The 16,094-nt window shown below is 35.2% G+C and overlaps 1 protein-coding gene across 2 annotated transcripts; it reads left to right on the top strand.

Annotated features, from left to right (window-relative positions):
* The first annotated feature begins 546 nt into the window (after positions 1 to 546).
* LOC145558536 (acyl-coenzyme A oxidase 3, peroxisomal-like) lies at positions 547 to 15,671 on the top strand. Of its 2 annotated transcripts, none has more exons than XM_081619806.1 (13): positions 547 to 1,190; positions 4,719 to 4,836; positions 4,907 to 5,014; positions 5,111 to 5,283; positions 5,369 to 5,468; positions 5,624 to 5,698; positions 5,805 to 5,935; positions 6,143 to 6,278; positions 6,364 to 6,483; positions 11,471 to 11,617; positions 11,711 to 11,815; positions 11,966 to 12,067; positions 15,167 to 15,671. In XM_081619806.1, the coding sequence occupies exons 1-13, from the start codon at positions 703 to 705 to the stop codon at positions 15,410 to 15,412; spliced, it is 2,049 nt and encodes a 682-aa protein (XP_081475932.1). In that variant the 5' UTR covers positions 547 to 702; the 3' UTR covers positions 15,413 to 15,671. The 2 variants fall into 2 exon arrangements, with proteins under 2 accessions (XP_081475932.1, XP_081475933.1); XM_081619807.1 differs by lacking the exon at positions 547 to 1,190 and adding an exon at positions 2,259 to 2,662.
* Positions 15,672 to 16,094: the final 423 nt, after the last annotated feature.

Below are 16,094 nucleotides of genomic sequence, written 5' to 3'. Positions count from 1 at the left end.
TGTACCCAAACCCGTAAAAATATAATGGGCATTTTTTTTCCGAACGGACTCAGATTTTAAACTAAAGTTTCTTTTTAGGCTTTCCAAATCTGCCATATTTTCGAATTGGATCAGGCCAGGTTATCAGGTCGGACCAATGTCGATTGTCTTATGATCTGTTCTCTTCATCCTATTTTCAGCTCAACTCTTCAATAAATTCAATTCAGTTCATTTTCTGATTTACTTCTCTTATAAAATATTCTCAGTTTATTTCATTTCAATTCAGTTCTGATTTTCTTCTCTCATAAAATATTCAATTCATTAAATAAGAAAAGACTTTAATAAAATCGCATCTTGTAAATTGTAACGCGTGCGTTACCAATAACACGCAATGACCCTGCTGCCATACATACCTACCTACCCATAATTTACCAATTATACACAGTATAGTTTAAATACGTTACTCCAACTACAACATTATTTGTATTCAATTCAAATTCCCATACAATAATAATAGTCAACCATACCAAACCACTATTTACATGTGCACCCCATTCATTTCCTGCATTCCTAATTTTTTTTTTTTTTTTTTTTGACAAAACCCTGCATTCCTATCCAAACCTCCCATTCTGTATTTCTGTTACATTCCGCGGGTATTTTTATTTTTTAATTCATCATTTTTCTCTCTCCTCCAATTCCAATTTCACCCCTTTCATTCCATCAATGGCGTCTTCTGAAGATCAAATCACCTTCAGAACCAAAATCCTTACTCACCATCTCAACCCAATTTTCTCTTCATCATCATCATCATCACCCAATCTTCTCTCCTCTTCGCCATGCCTCTCCTACACTCCACCAGAACTCGTCGAATCGGAAGCAAATTTCGATACCAAGCAAATGCGATCTATATTGGATTCCCACAACATCAACCACCGTGACTGGTTGTACAACATCATGATTCAGAGCAATCTCTTTAACCCCTCGATTCGCGGTCATCGGAAATTTGTTTGCCCTGATTATAATCAATCTATGGAACAACAAAGGGAGATTACCGTCAAGCGAATTGAGTATTTGCGTGATTGTGGGGTTTTTTTGGGTTGGCTTACTGGGGATTCGGAAGAAGATGAGCTTCGTAAAATGGCGTTGAATGAAGTTTTGGCGATTTATGATCATTCCCTTGCTATTAAGCTTGGTGTCCATTTCTTTCTCTGGTAATATTTCTTTTATTGTTGCGAAATTCATAAATATTATCGCCATTCCTTGCCCAGAAAAAAAATTTAATTAAGAAGAATTCTTTTTAATTAATACTAAGACGCTAAATTATGTTCATATTTATCAAAAACTGTGCAAAAAATAAGACATAAGATGATGGAGGGTGTAATTTATTTTTATTATATTTTTTACTCCCTCTGTCCAAAAAAGAACGACCCATTTGGGTTGACTACGCGGGTATTAAGGAAGTTAAGTAAAAAGAAGTGAAAATATATTGAAAAGATAAATTTATTTGGGGTTTGTAAAAAAATAGAGAGAAAAAGTAATAAAATAACGTGAAAAATGAAATTTTTATATGGGGAAGCTAATTTTGCACAAATATTGTTGCAAATTGGTGGTGTTTTAATGCAAATGGGTCATTCTTTTTGGGACAAAATTTTGGCCAAATGGGTCGTTCTTTTTGGGACGGAGGGAGTAATTTTTTGTGTGTGAGGTGGTATTTGTAGTTTTATGGATGTTGTAATTTACTAGGAATATTTATTTTTATTATTTTTTTAATAAAATTGTCAAAATTATTCTTTGAAAGTCAAGGATTTAAAATTAGATTGATTACTTAATCCTCTGTATTTTTTTTTTAAGTAAAACATATTGGCATTTTACCCTATTTACCTAATCTACTTGACAAATGTTACCGAGTAGTAATTTATATAAGAAAAAATATAGTTTTGTGAATACTTATTGAATCTTTTCAATGAATAATTTATTAATTTTCAATATAGGTTTTTGATTTATGTTGACATGAAAGGGGATGATATAAACAAGAATTGATTGTAGATTTAAGAACCGTACCTCCGTCAAGCTGACTTCTAAACACATCACTCTTGTATATATTATTTGTTTATTTTTGTTGGTAATGTTCAAAAATAATTTTCTGTTCAAGGTTTTGGATACTTGTTAAATAGGAGCTTGCATTTGCTGACTTCCAACTACTAGCCATACTTCACCTACCCCCTTACATCAGCTTTTGATATATAGAGTAGTTTAAGATACTAGTTGAGCACATTGCACAAACCCCATTTACAAGTCAACAATTCATTCTTTTTCCTCACTCTTTAATGGCTTCTCAAGAAGAGATGATCACTTTTGATACCAAAGAAATGAGAGCCCTTTTGGATATGCACAACATCGAAGACCGTGATTCGCTCTATAATTTGATTATTCATAGCAGTGTGTTTAATCCAAGAAAGATAGGCAGCAGGATTTTTGTTTCCCCTGACTATAATGAGACTATGGAACAGCAAAGAGAGTTGACAATGAAGCGGATGCATTGTTTGGTTGATCATGGGGTTTATAGAGGGTGGATTACGGAGGGAGGAGCGGCAGTTGAGCTTAGGAGAATGGCTTTGAATGAGGTTGTTCAGATGTATGATCACTCCCTTGCTGTTATGCTGGGGGCTCATTACTTTCTGTGGTATGGGATTTTTGCGGTTTAGCCGCCTAAATTCTTAAGTTGATGGTTCAGATAGAGTTTTGTGGTTGTGATGATCATTCAATTATTGTTTAACAAGACGTCTCCTTCTCCATAATTTTGTGAGCTATGCTATGGTTTTTTAGGATTGGTTTTTTCCTTTTTTCTGACCAGTTTTATCCATCAAATTTGGTTGCTTGGATAGTACATACATCTGATATAGGCTGTTTGATTTATTTGCTTTTTTATGATGATTAAGAGTTCCTGTGCAGCTGGATTTGGGGAGTAGTTTAGGTGGAATTTCAAGCTAGTTTATTTACGAATTTATTATGATGACATTATTGATGTCATTTATACTAACATGGAAGATGTTTAGCTGTTAAATGGTTTTAGGGGATCGAATAATAAGACATCATTCAGTATAATTTACTTTTTCTCTTAAAAGTGGAAATGCTATCGTTTTCTTGATGCTACAAAGTGGATTTCATATCTTGTGACGATGAGAAGGGGATTTAATTTCTATAGTTATATGTTTACTAATTACTTTTTATCTAGTTGAGATTTATCTTTACGCAAAAATAGGAAAGTTAAATACCCCTACTTCAGTAGACTTTAGTTAAATCTTTTCCTTGGCATTCTGACTCCCTCAAGCTGATGATATATGATATTAGTCATGATTTATTCATTATGCATAATGCATCAATAAATAAGAAGCCACGTCACTCTCCAAACAACCACACTTTGTTGAAAGCCTTACCTTTGGCACCCAATGAACAAATGCTCTTCTAGAAGTGCATCTTGTTAAGGACCACAATACATTTTTAATTTTCAATTTATTATAAATAATGATGGGCTCTATTCATTCTAGAGGATTTTGGTAGCTAAATGTATTTATTTATTGATTCTAGTAAGTCTTTGGAATACCAGTCAACAGTACTTAATCTACTAAAACACTTTACCTTTCTTTTGTTTTGTTTTGTTTTCTTTTCATTTTTTTAAAAATTCAATTTTAAACAATGATACATCACTACATTCCTCTCCTCAAAATGTGTGTTAAGTTTAAATGGGACTTTTTAGTTAGTGTAGAGGGTATCTCTTAAGATCTAGTGTGATTGATTAAGAAGTTTCTCCATCCCCTTTTTCTCTCTTTGAAGGGTTTACTGGAGAAAAAGGATTTTGACTTGGATTCTAAATTAGCATTGGAACATAGCTTAAAAATTCTTTTCTTCTTTCGACATCTTTGGATGAACAATTTTGAGGTTGCTGGGTCTTTTGATTAATCACTACTTTGTAGATGCATTTGTTAATGTGGGGTTCATGTAATTTGGATTTCCATTTCATCATTTCCATGCTATTATGCCTCTTGGACTACGACATTATCAATTGCGTCTTTATCCTGGTAGGATGTATTTGGAGTGTTTATGAGTCAAATTGAATAGTGTAGTCTACATTTCTTGCTCATTCACAAGTTTTTCTGAACTTTATCCTTAAACCAAAGTAATTATTGGTGTTGAACTTAACAATCATGAAAAAGTTTATGGTCAAGCTAGTAAGCAAGTTGTTTACGACCTCTACATAAATAATTGAACAGGCATACATGTCATGTTTGAAATTATCCTCTAATATCGAATTATTTGTTAGCTAGGTTCATTTGATCTGCAAACGAAAAGTAAACAAACTTTAGACATACCAAAGCTCAATGCATTCAATAAATGTGTATCTTTTTGCAACTTGATAGTCTGTATTCTGTAATTCTTGCTTTCTCCCTTTCACCAAACTTATTTATTTATTTTTGAAGTTTTCTATTGTTCAATCATTTTTTTCTTCCTGCCCATCTACCTTCCAACTTCTCTTTATTTGACGAGGAAATTTCATTGAAGAAAAAAGCTAAACTACTGCAGTATGCCTATCGTGCTTTCTCTTTCCACACTCTTTTAAAACGGGTTATTTAGTGGACATCCATACATATACCCTTTTAGTGCATGTAAATCGTTTTTGGGCTCTGCTTTTACCTTGCCGAAGCAGAATATATTAATCTTCAGTTATTCATTGATTTCAGGGGTGGTGCAATCCAATTTTTCGGCACAAAGCGTCATCATGACAAGTGGCTGAAAATTACCGAGGATTACGGCATGAAAGGTTGCTTTGCAATGACTGAGCTGGGGCACGGAAGTAATGTAAGCATGATATTATACTGTCGTGTGCATTAACTTTTAAATTTCTGAACTTGGTTGTTGATGTCGTTAGGTCAGAGGAATTGAAACAGTCACGACTTATGATCCAAATGCTAAAGAGTTTATCATCAATACTCCATGTGAATCAGCTCAAAAGTACTGGATCGGAGGAGCAGCTAAAGTATGGAATGGATTCTATCTCTTCTTATTTCTCTTGCTTTTCTTTGTCATTGCTTTTACCATATGTTAACGTCCGTTTTCCGTAATATTTTTGTAGCATGCAACTCATACTATTGTTTTCTCACAACTCCATATAAATGGGAAAGACGAAGGTGTCCATGCGTTTATAGTGCAAATCAGAGATGAAGACGGCAATGTTTGTCCAAATATACGTATTGCTGATTGTGGTCATAAAATTGGGTTAAATGGCGTTGACAATGGCCGTATCTGGTAATTGGTGATGATATTTAGCTTTTATTGAACGTGATTGTTTTAGTCATTGAAGCATCATGTTTATATGTCTTTTATTTTTTAGGTTTGATAATGTTCGCATACCTAGAGAGAATTTGTTGAATTCAGTTGCCGATGTTTCTCCTGATGGCCAGTATCTTAGTGCCATTAAAGACCCTGTTCAGGTTTTTGTTCAGCTGGCCTTTTGATACTCCCTTGAATTTCTTTTTACCGTGGATATCTCCTTTTCTGAATTGATTTTTGCTATGAAACGAAATGGAAAATCAATTTTATCTTCAGACTTCAGTTGTCTAATTTTATGTGCTTGGGTTTTGTTCAGAGGTTTGCAGCATTTCTTGCTCCATTGACATCTGGACGTGTCAACATTGCAGTCAGTTCCATTTACGTTGCAAAGGTAACTGATGCCTCATGCTTGATATCTTGTAAATGAATTTGTTTTATTTTTTTAATCTTTTTATTTCTACGTGTTTTTGTTGTATTATGTTGGCATTTTCCATTAGATTGGTCTAGCTACAGCTTTAAGGTATGCTTTGTCAAGACGAGCCTTTTCTCTGGCACCAAATGAACCTGAAGTTTTATTGCTCGACTATCCAAGCCACCAGCGTCGACTCTTGCCTCTTCTTGCAAAGACGTAAGTCACCCATTCAGCGATTTTGCAATAGTAAATCATGGTGCATCTTGTTTCCTACTCTTAAAATATAATCGATAATTTGCTCATAAATTCATAATCTAGGCATAGCATTTACATATGATTGATAAATTTCAGTTATATGCCCAATTATATGGTTTCTGGATTCTACTTGGTATTTGTACTAACAAGCATGTGTTTTTATTGCAGATATGCAATGTCCTTTGCTGGAAACTATCTGAAATCTATATATGTGAAACGATCACCTGAAATGAATAAGACGATTCATGTTGTTTCAAGTGCCCTAAAAGCTATGCTAACTTGGCATAACATGCGGACACTTCAGGTAAATATTGGCAATGGTGAGTTTTAATTTCTATTTTCCTGCCTTTTCATCAAAACTGATGTATTTTTTATCGTCACTTTTCCAGGAATGCCGTGAAGCCTGTGGGGGCCAAGGTCTGAAGACTGAAAATCGTGTAGGTCACTTGAAAGGCGAGTACGATGTGCAATTAACCTTTGAAGGAGACAATAATGTTCTCATGCAGCAGGTAGCATCTAATTTTTCAGCTTTTCTTGGTCATTCATTCATCATATGCTCAAGCTGTAGCTTTTGTGCTGAAGCTTAAGCATTAGGTGGAAATTGATTGCAGTTGGTAGTCATACGTGGAAATTGATTGCAGTTGGTAGTCATAGCAAGTGAATAAGTAGTACTGAATTTTTGGCCAAACACACCTAGAACTAAAAATTAAAGCAGGTGTTTGAAGTCTATGAACTGCTGACAGCTGTCAGTCTATGAATTATCGTTGTGCTTTGTGCATGAATTTTTCGTTTTATGGGTTATTGTTGACAATTTGTGGACAAACACAACCTACTTAATTCAGGTAGCCTTTGCTTAGTGTGATGAGAGCTGAGAGCTAACCAGCCTTTCAGGTTTTGCCTTTTTTCCCCTTCTTATATGGCGATTATCTAGTCTACTGCTGCTGTAAGGAGATTGGAGGAGAACACAAAATAATGAACAACTCATCCAACCGGAGATATGGGATCTAAATCACGTGGGAGCTTTACCATTGAGCTCTCCACATGGTTATCTTTTTTTAGAGTTATTGTTGTCTATTTGAATCCGGATTGTAGGTCAATCAATCAATCAAAGCCTTAATCCCATAAGTGGGGTCGGCTACATGAACCAAATTTAATTATTCCTAGTAATAATCAACAAAGATCCTCCTCCTCCATCCCTTACGATCCAATACCTCATCCTCATGCACATCCATATACTTCATATCCTTCCCAACTCCTTCCAACAAGTCATTTTCGGTCTCCCTCTCCCTTGTTTAACCCCTCCATGGTCCCACTCTTCCATTCTTTGTACCGCTGCACCCTCAAGTCTCTGTCTTACATGCCCAAACCAATGTTGACGATTTTCCCTCAGTTTCCGCAATGCCTCCCACACCTACCTTGTTGTGAATAACCTCATTTTTTACTCTATCTCTTAGAGTGTTCTCGCACATCCACCTTAACATTTGCATTTCCTTAACCTTAATTTTTTAATGTGCTCCTTCTTAGAAACCCAACATTCTATACTATAGAGCAACCCATAGAAATTTCCCTTCTACTGTAAGGGAATGCTTCGGTCGCATAACACTCCAGTGGCCGCTCTCCTCTTAAGCCACCCTGACTTAATCCTTTGGGCCACGTCTTGATCAATGTCACCATTTTTCTGGATGATCGATCCAAGATATTTAAAACATTCGCTCATGATCAAGTCCTTTCCATCCAAACTCACCACCTCATTGCTTGACCCCCTTTGAGTACCAATGTGACATACCTGATATATAGTCTTACTCCGACTTAGCTTAAACCCTCTAGATTCCAACCTTTGCCTCCATTGTTCCAACTTGGCATTAACCCCGTCTTTAGTTTCTTGCACCAGAACGATATCATTCGCAAATAGCATACACCATGGGACTTCATCTTGAATTGGTCTAGTTACTTCATCTAGGACCGTTGCAAAAAGGAAACGGATTAATGTAGACCCTTGATTGTAATAGGAAAATCTTTTGTCAACGTTCCACATGTCCTCACATTTGTTGACACATCCCGATATATATCCTTAATCAGGTCCACGTACCTTCGTGGGACACCTTTCTTCGACATTGCCCACCAACGTAGCTCTCTTGGCACCTTGTCATATGCTTTCTCTAAATCAATAAAGACCATATGAAGATCCTTCTTCTTTACCCTATAGAACTCCATCATTTGTCTTATCAAATGGATTGCTTCCATTTGTCCAAAATGCTTGTGCATGCCCTCAACCTATGTTCAACGTTACTAGGTTCGCGGTACGTTGCTGCGAATTGCGACCTGAGTCGTTCGTACCGGAACACGGTACAAACGCGACTCAGTTCGCCGGTGGTCGCGACTCAGGTCGCCGGACTCTACGAACCAATTTCGTAGCTTGGTTACTTGAGTTTTCTTCGGTAGATCTATGAATGTAAGGGATTTGTTTTATTTTAAAGCAACTTTTAAGCAATTTCAGGTTAAAGAATTGTTCAAATATGAAGATAATGGTGGAGGATGAAAGCAGAGAAGATGGAAGAAGGTTGAAGATGATTCCAGAGAATGAAAATGATAAAAAACAAAAAGGACGTAAAGTGGTCCCTTTTGGGTTTCCTTTTATTTTTATTTTTAATAGATAATCCTTATTTTACTCTTGTCTTGTCTCATTCTAAAATGTAAATCTTTACACTTTACTCCTTTTTATGTGTGATTTCAATAATACAGAGTAAATATAGCCATATATAGGTATAATGCTAGAGTATACTATTAGTACATTATACATTATAAGTAATGAAGAGTGTACTTTTTTGTATTTTTTTTAAACATAAAGAAGAGTTTACGTTATTTCACTAAATAATACAGTATTAGATTTTTTTTTTTTTTTTTTTTTTTTGAAAAAGTACAATATTAGATTTTTAAAATAAAATATATAGCTCATCGTACCGGATTCATACATGGTAACGTACCACATATCCGTTTCCGTTCCACGTTTCGAATCGTACCTCGTACCTTGTAACGTTGCCTATGTTCAATCACTCTTTCCCACAACTTCATAGTGTGGGCTCATAAGCTTGATCCCTCGATAGTTAGAACAATCTTGAGCGTCTCCTTTATCTTTATAGGCCGGGACCAAGGTGCTCTTCAATCCAGTTTGTAGGTCAAATACTGTAAATTTGGTGTATGAATTTGCTCAAAAAGTTTCTGATTAAAATTTCATCACATTGCTAAAAACTCAGTAATCTATTTACATTTTGATTCTTTGCGCTCTTTTACTGAAAATGCAGTGCTTAATGTTAGATATCTGGTTTGACCAGTAGCTTTTATTTTATATGTATTTTTTTTTTGGTGATGGAGTTTCGTTGTGGATGGTGTTCCGAACGAAGTAATGAATATTTAGAAATTGGAGTATGTGTCTGAAACTGAAATAATGGTAATAATAATGATCTGCTTGCGTATTACCAATTCTCCTAATAATATTGGCACTGATAACGATCGGCTTGTGAACAATTTGTTGATCCAAAGGGCAATGGTTGTGGGGCTGTTGGTCATGGTGGTTAAAGTTGGAAGAGGAGAGGGTTGTTAGCAGTGTCCTGGGAAGTAGTGGACAGAAGTCTAGTTCAAAGGTAAAGCTGGCAGCAGGGACTACATAAGGGGCTTGGTTCATGATTGGGCAGGGTATGGTGGTTGGGCTAATAGGTGCCTGGGCTAAGGTGTTGCACAAGCAAAAATGAAAAAGGGGCCCTAATTAAAGAAAACATATTTTATACATAATCCACCAACATAATATTCTGCCCCTTACATTGTTAGATTATTAATTCGAAATATTTGATCATTTTTCTAGTCACTATATTGAAACCTTGTCGGGTGACATAAGATCGATATGAGATGGGAGATAAAGAGGGCAAGATAAAAAGTACTGGCACGTTCTAGGTATAATCTGAAAGAATATAAATAAATTTATTATATTGATGTTTTTGGTAACTAATTTCTTATACTACATAAATATACACAAGCTTTCATATGTGGCTGGCCACACGGTGTGGCCGGCCACATTTTTTTTTTTTTGGAAAGAATGGTCGGGGTTACTTGGTCAGTAAGGGGCTACTCACTCAATCAGTCATGAGTTACTTGGTCAGGGAAATTTCAGTCAGGGATTATGTGGTCATGGGCTATGTTACCTGGACACGGCATTTTGGCCGGCATACCCGGGTCGATACGACGCGACACCGATCCGGGTATGAAATCCGTTCCGGATACTCCATTTTGTTCTCGGGTACGGCGGCCATTGAAGGAGTTGAAGCTTTGAAGAAGATGAAGACGGTTCTCAAACAATTTCGAAGATGAACACGATTACGAGTTTTCTCAATGCAGTTTTCTCTCTCTTTCTTCTTTCACGTGTATTTACTTATTTAATTTCTGAAGTTTTTGACTTTTTTTCTCCCTCCTCTCTCCTGATTTACCTAGCAGTAACATTTTTTTTTTAATATATGTGCTTAAGGGTGGCGGCTAGGGTTTTGTTTTAATTGGTAAAAAGCTTAAAAGGCCTTAAACCTATGTTTCTCTATCAACAACTTGGGCTTTTTTTAAATAAACAACTTGGGCTTTTTATTTTGTTTACTTTTTTTTAGCAATCCACTCACCTAGATATAAAAATCTATCAATAAAAACCACCTATATAATTTTTGATATATTATGGACAAAATTATTGCCGTATCCGTACCCGAGTCCAATGTTAAGACGGTGTCCCCGTGTCCTAAATTTTTGAGAATGGCGTATCCGACACTCGGATACGTACCAATATCGGATACCCGTACCCGTGTCAATGTAACATAGGTCATGGGTTACTTGTGTGTTTGGTGTGGCCAGCCACACACAAAATAGTTGGTGATATAATAAAAAAAGTTTTGCACCATTTGATGGGCTTAGCTTTAATTTTTGAGATAATGGTTGTTGATTATCTAGGGCCCCACAATGAATTTCCCCAATTATTTCCCTTTCTAAGTTCTCTCTCTAAAAAAAAGCTATGTGTTTACCTTCAATTGAGTTGTCTTCTTCAACCTCTAAACAGTCTTAATTTTATTAAAGCAGGACCTATCAAAAGAAGGCCCTTGAGCGGTCGCTTAGGCTGCTCCCCTTATAGCTGGCCTTGGGGAGAGAAGAGAGAAAAGGAAATAAAAAATAAAAAAATAAAAAAAAAGTTAAATAAAATTGGGCCAATTTGAAGTGTACACGTCATCAAGTTTACTGTTTCTACAAGTTCACAAAATAATGAGACTGTTTTGAAAAGGGTGGCCTTATAGTATGGATCATTTATAATTGATACTAAGGATTTTTTATTCATGCACTTGAAACAACTTTCTAATTGGTTTCTGCCTTTGCTGGTTCATTGTTAAGACAAGTCAAATAGCAATTGGTTTTTGCTTCTCTTTAATGTTGGGGCCTAAAGACCTGAGAATTGCTTTTGTTATGTCTGTCCAGGTGAGTAAAGCATTGTTTGGGGAATACTTGGCTACTCAAAAGCAAAATAGACCATTTAAAGGATTGTGGTTAGAGCATATGAACGGCCCCACCCCTGTTATTCCTGCTCAACTGACAGGTTCTATTCTCAGAAGTAGCCAGATTCAGGTATTCATTTTACAGAGGTTGGTTGTATCTCATTGATATGTTTTCAAGAAAGTCATATATTCGTATATAATATATTTTTTATTTTTTTTTCAGACTGACATTTTCTACCTGAGAGAGAGAGATCTGTTAAAACGTTTTGTAGCTGAAGTTTCAGCACATCAAAAGCAAGGAAGAAATAAAGAATATGCTTTTGCTCTGGTGAGGATGCTCATCTTATATAAAGATCATTACTTATTGTAGATAGAACCTAAGAAAATCCGTGCAGTTGGGGAAGAATTTTTTTTTCTCCAGGTCACAATATAGTATCACTTTTTTTCTCTAATGCAAAGAATCTTATTTTCCAATCAGGCTTATCAGCTTGCGGAAGATTTGGGCAGAGCTTTTGCTGACAAGGCGATTTTGCTTACTTCTATTGAAGCTGAAGCTAATGTTGCTGCTGGACCACTTAAGGTAAAGGATTGCTTTGGATATTTATGTTTATTCCATTATTTTGTATATTATTAGGAAAACATAGGTTCTTAGAACAAAGATTAAATCATCTATCATAACTACTTAAGGACCACTCACATATATCAGGCCTGCTTATACTTTTTTGAGCTTCGTGCTGGGATGTACTATTTTATTATACCAAAATCAGCTCACCTTCTTCCTCTATTTAAACCGTTACTGTTACAACTTACAAGCTACCATTACCTGGGAACCCTTGATTGAGAAGATTATTAGTTATCCTACTCCACTATACATGAGACAGATACAATGATCATGACATGTGTTTCTTACGTTACAAACCACAGCTGAAATTACTCCTGTGCTGACTAATTCAACTTCGTAATGCCTTCTTCAATTTTACTCTTTCAGGTAGTCTTTTCTACTTTTGACTTTCAATGAGAACATGTATTTTGTTTCCCAAACTAAAAGAATTATGGTCAAAAACTGCCTATTAAAAGACTACTTTTGCAAATAACTACCACTTGAAAAAACCTTTGTCAAACTACCCTAAATACTTAAAAAGTTTGGGTAGCACTACCCTATAATGGGTTTCGTCCAAAAATTCAATTTACAGTCTCATGTTTATGATTTCCCTCTAATTTCTACATACAAAAACTAGCTATGAAACCCTAATTTATAAACCTTAGTCACCAAATTCACAAATCTAAATCTCCCTAATTTTTTGAACCCTAATTCCCACAAATAATCAAACCTAATTTTCCAATTTGATAAGCCATAATTCAATTACCGAATCCCCAAAGTTTTAAATCCTTATTCCCAAAATTAATAAACCCTAATTTGATCCCAAATTGATAAGCCATATTTCAATTCCCTAGTCCACAAATTCCCAAAATTGATAAGCGTAATTTCGCTAACTGATAAACCTTAATTCTCTTATATCCAAGTCAATTAAGAAGTCTGGGCCACAAAGAATTACCAGCAGCTACTGCCTCGAAAGACAGCCCTACTCTAAAGTGCTTCAGGTTCATGGATGTGCTGCCTCCTATTCAAAAAAAAAAAAAAGGTTTATGGACGTGCTGCCTCTGCTACAGCATTTTTATTGCTTTGTACTTTGCTTCTTCATTTCTTCGCTGTCCCATTTCTTAGAGATACTTGAGCCACAACTTTAACACTCCATCAACTCATTCAAAATCTGCATAGAGCCAATAGAGGGTTGTTCTTGTATAAAAAATGCAAAACTTGACAATATCTGGAAATTCTTCAACCTTTTTTTCAAACTGCAACATGTATAGTAGCTTGGTTCTTTAACAGTTATTTGCTTCCTCTGTTTTTTTTTTTTCCTTTTTCGTCATTTATACTTGAAAGAAAATATAGACACATGGGATCTTGTTAAATTTGTCTTAATGGTATAGTTTATTGGTATTTAATTTTTATAACTTTTACAAATGCATTTGATGGTCGAAGTTATGCATTGGCGAATGTGAAGTATAGAATGTTGTAACTAAAAAATGAAGGAATTATGTATTAAGACACCAAAACCATAAACTAGCTGTGCACATGAATTAGACTATTTCAGTGCAAATTTTATCTAAACAGCTTTGCCGGCCAATGGCCCCATTATCATTTTAGCATAACGTAAAGTAAGCTAAATATTAAGATACTAGTAGGCTTGATATAAGCTAAATAAGCCCAAGTCTAGCCTTTATTGATCCACAAACAGGATGAAACAAAGCTAGAGACCAGTGATACAGGTAACGCGGGACGTTGAGGCGAATCGCGATCTGAGTCGTTCGTACCGAATCGCGGAACGAACGCGACCCAAATCGCTAGGGTTCGCGACTCAGTTCGTAGTCGAAGCGTTCCCTTTTTCTTCTTCAGCAAGGTCGAATTTCTGAGTCAATAGCGGCAAAAATTGAAGGTTTACAGTGTTTGATAATGGCGAGTTCGCGAGGTTGAAGATGATACAGCGGTTGAAGATGATAAAGTGAAAAAGAAAAAGTTGAGGGGGCATTACGCATGAGACAAAACTTCTTTTTGAACTTCTTACTATATTGGGGCCCTCAATATAGGAAATAGGAATATATATTCATATAAAGTTATTATTTACACCTTTTTTTAGTTTACTGAGTTTTTACTATGTCATTTTTTTTGTGCTAAACTTTACTAATGTCATTAGTCTCTAAGTGTCCTACTCATTACACTAGCTTATTGGGAACTTGAAGTCTTGAAAACTGAAAAGGACAACTTGCAAGTGATTAATGTTTTAACTATTTTTTACGGGACTTTGGCAGCAAAGATGCTAAGTTTATATGAGATTATATATTAAACTACACCCAACGTTCCCGATTCACTCAATGTAGCGTTTCCCGTTTCCGTTTCCGTCCCGCGTTTCGTATCAAATTTCGTTCCTTGTATCATTGAGCTAGACCATAAAATGCTCCCTTATATGTACATTGTACAGTCACGTGCATCATTACTAATGTATTACAAGAGTTAATGGGTTAAAAGTGACTAATATTGTTATTAAATAACAAATCATCTGACTGATGTTTGAGCTGTCTGTTTCAATACCCTTTTTTTTCATATTCAAATCGGGTCATAATTTTTTATTTTATTTTATTTTTCTTTTTTGAAACAAAATCGGGTCATGATTAAGTTTATGTCCTATAAATTTCCAAGTATTTGGGCATGCTTCTAAATTGGATATTCTTATGACAAGTTTGGTAGGCAGTAATGAATGGTGCACTGATGGTAATGATAATATACTTGTATGCATTTATGACAGTATTGTCTATGATGTTGCAAGTATCATAGTATCCCTGAATACTACTTATATGCATTTCAGCATTTGTTTACAAATTTAATTACTATTTTTTTCACTTTTCAATTTATGAATGAAAACAAAAATTCGGTGTTGGAGGAGTACAATGATACATACTCTACTAACATTTGCATACAAAATTACATATAAATCCATGATCATGACCACTTTTGCATATATTACAATCAACTGAATGGGCTATTAAGGTTTTGACTCTTTTGAAAGATCCTATATTATTACTATATGTTATCAAGATTAATCATACTTTAAATGTGCAGGAGGTGTTAGCTTTGTTACGAACATTGTATGCTTTGGTGGTCTTGGAAGAAGATGCTTCATTCCTTCGTTATGGCTACCTGTCTGTTGAGAATGCTGCTGTGGTGAGGAAGGAAGTGATGAAGCTCTGCAGTGAACTTCGTCCTCATACTCTGGCCTTGGTCAGTTCATTCGGTATACCAGATGCGTTCCTGAGCCCTATAGCGTTTGATTGGATTGACGCAAATTCATGGTCCTCAGTTCAATAGTGACAGTGATTCAAATACTCAGGAGTATCGCTTTGTGCTTTTCGGTTTACAAGTAGATAGTAAATTGTATGTATCTTTTTAAATAGATTGAAGATCATACAAACAGTCACGTGCATCATTACTAATGTATTACAAGAGTTAATGGGTTAAAAGTGACTAATATTGTTATTAAATAACAAATCATCTGACTGATGTTTGAGCTGTCTGTTTCAATACCCTTTTTTTTCATATTCAAATCGGGTCATAATTTTTTATTTTATTTTATTTTTCTTTTTTGAAACAAAATCGGGTCATGATTAAGTTTATGTCCTATAAATTTCCAAGTATTTGGGCATGCTTCTAAATTGGATATTCTTATGACAAGTTTGGTAGGCAGTAATGAATGGTGCACTGATGGTAATGATAATATACTTGTATGCATTTATGACAGTATTGTCTATGATGTTGCAAGTATCATAGTATCCCTGAATACTACTTATATGCATTTCAGCATTTGTTTACAAATTTAATTACTATTTTTTTCACTTTTCAATTTATGAATGAAAACAAAAATTCGGTGTTGGAGGAGTACAATGATACATACTCTACTAACATTTGCATACAAAATTACATATAAATCCATGATCATGACCACTTTTGCATATATTACAATCAACTGAATGGGCTATTAAGGTTTTGACTC

This window comes from Chenopodium album, chromosome 9, assembly GCF_948465745.1.
Source record: "Chenopodium album chromosome 9, dcCheAlbu1.1, whole genome shotgun sequence".
Taxonomy (NCBI): domain Eukaryota; kingdom Viridiplantae; phylum Streptophyta; class Magnoliopsida; order Caryophyllales; family Amaranthaceae; genus Chenopodium; species Chenopodium album.
The sequence above is the reverse complement of the archived record's forward strand: the minus strand, read 5'-3'. Positions and strand labels throughout refer to the sequence as shown.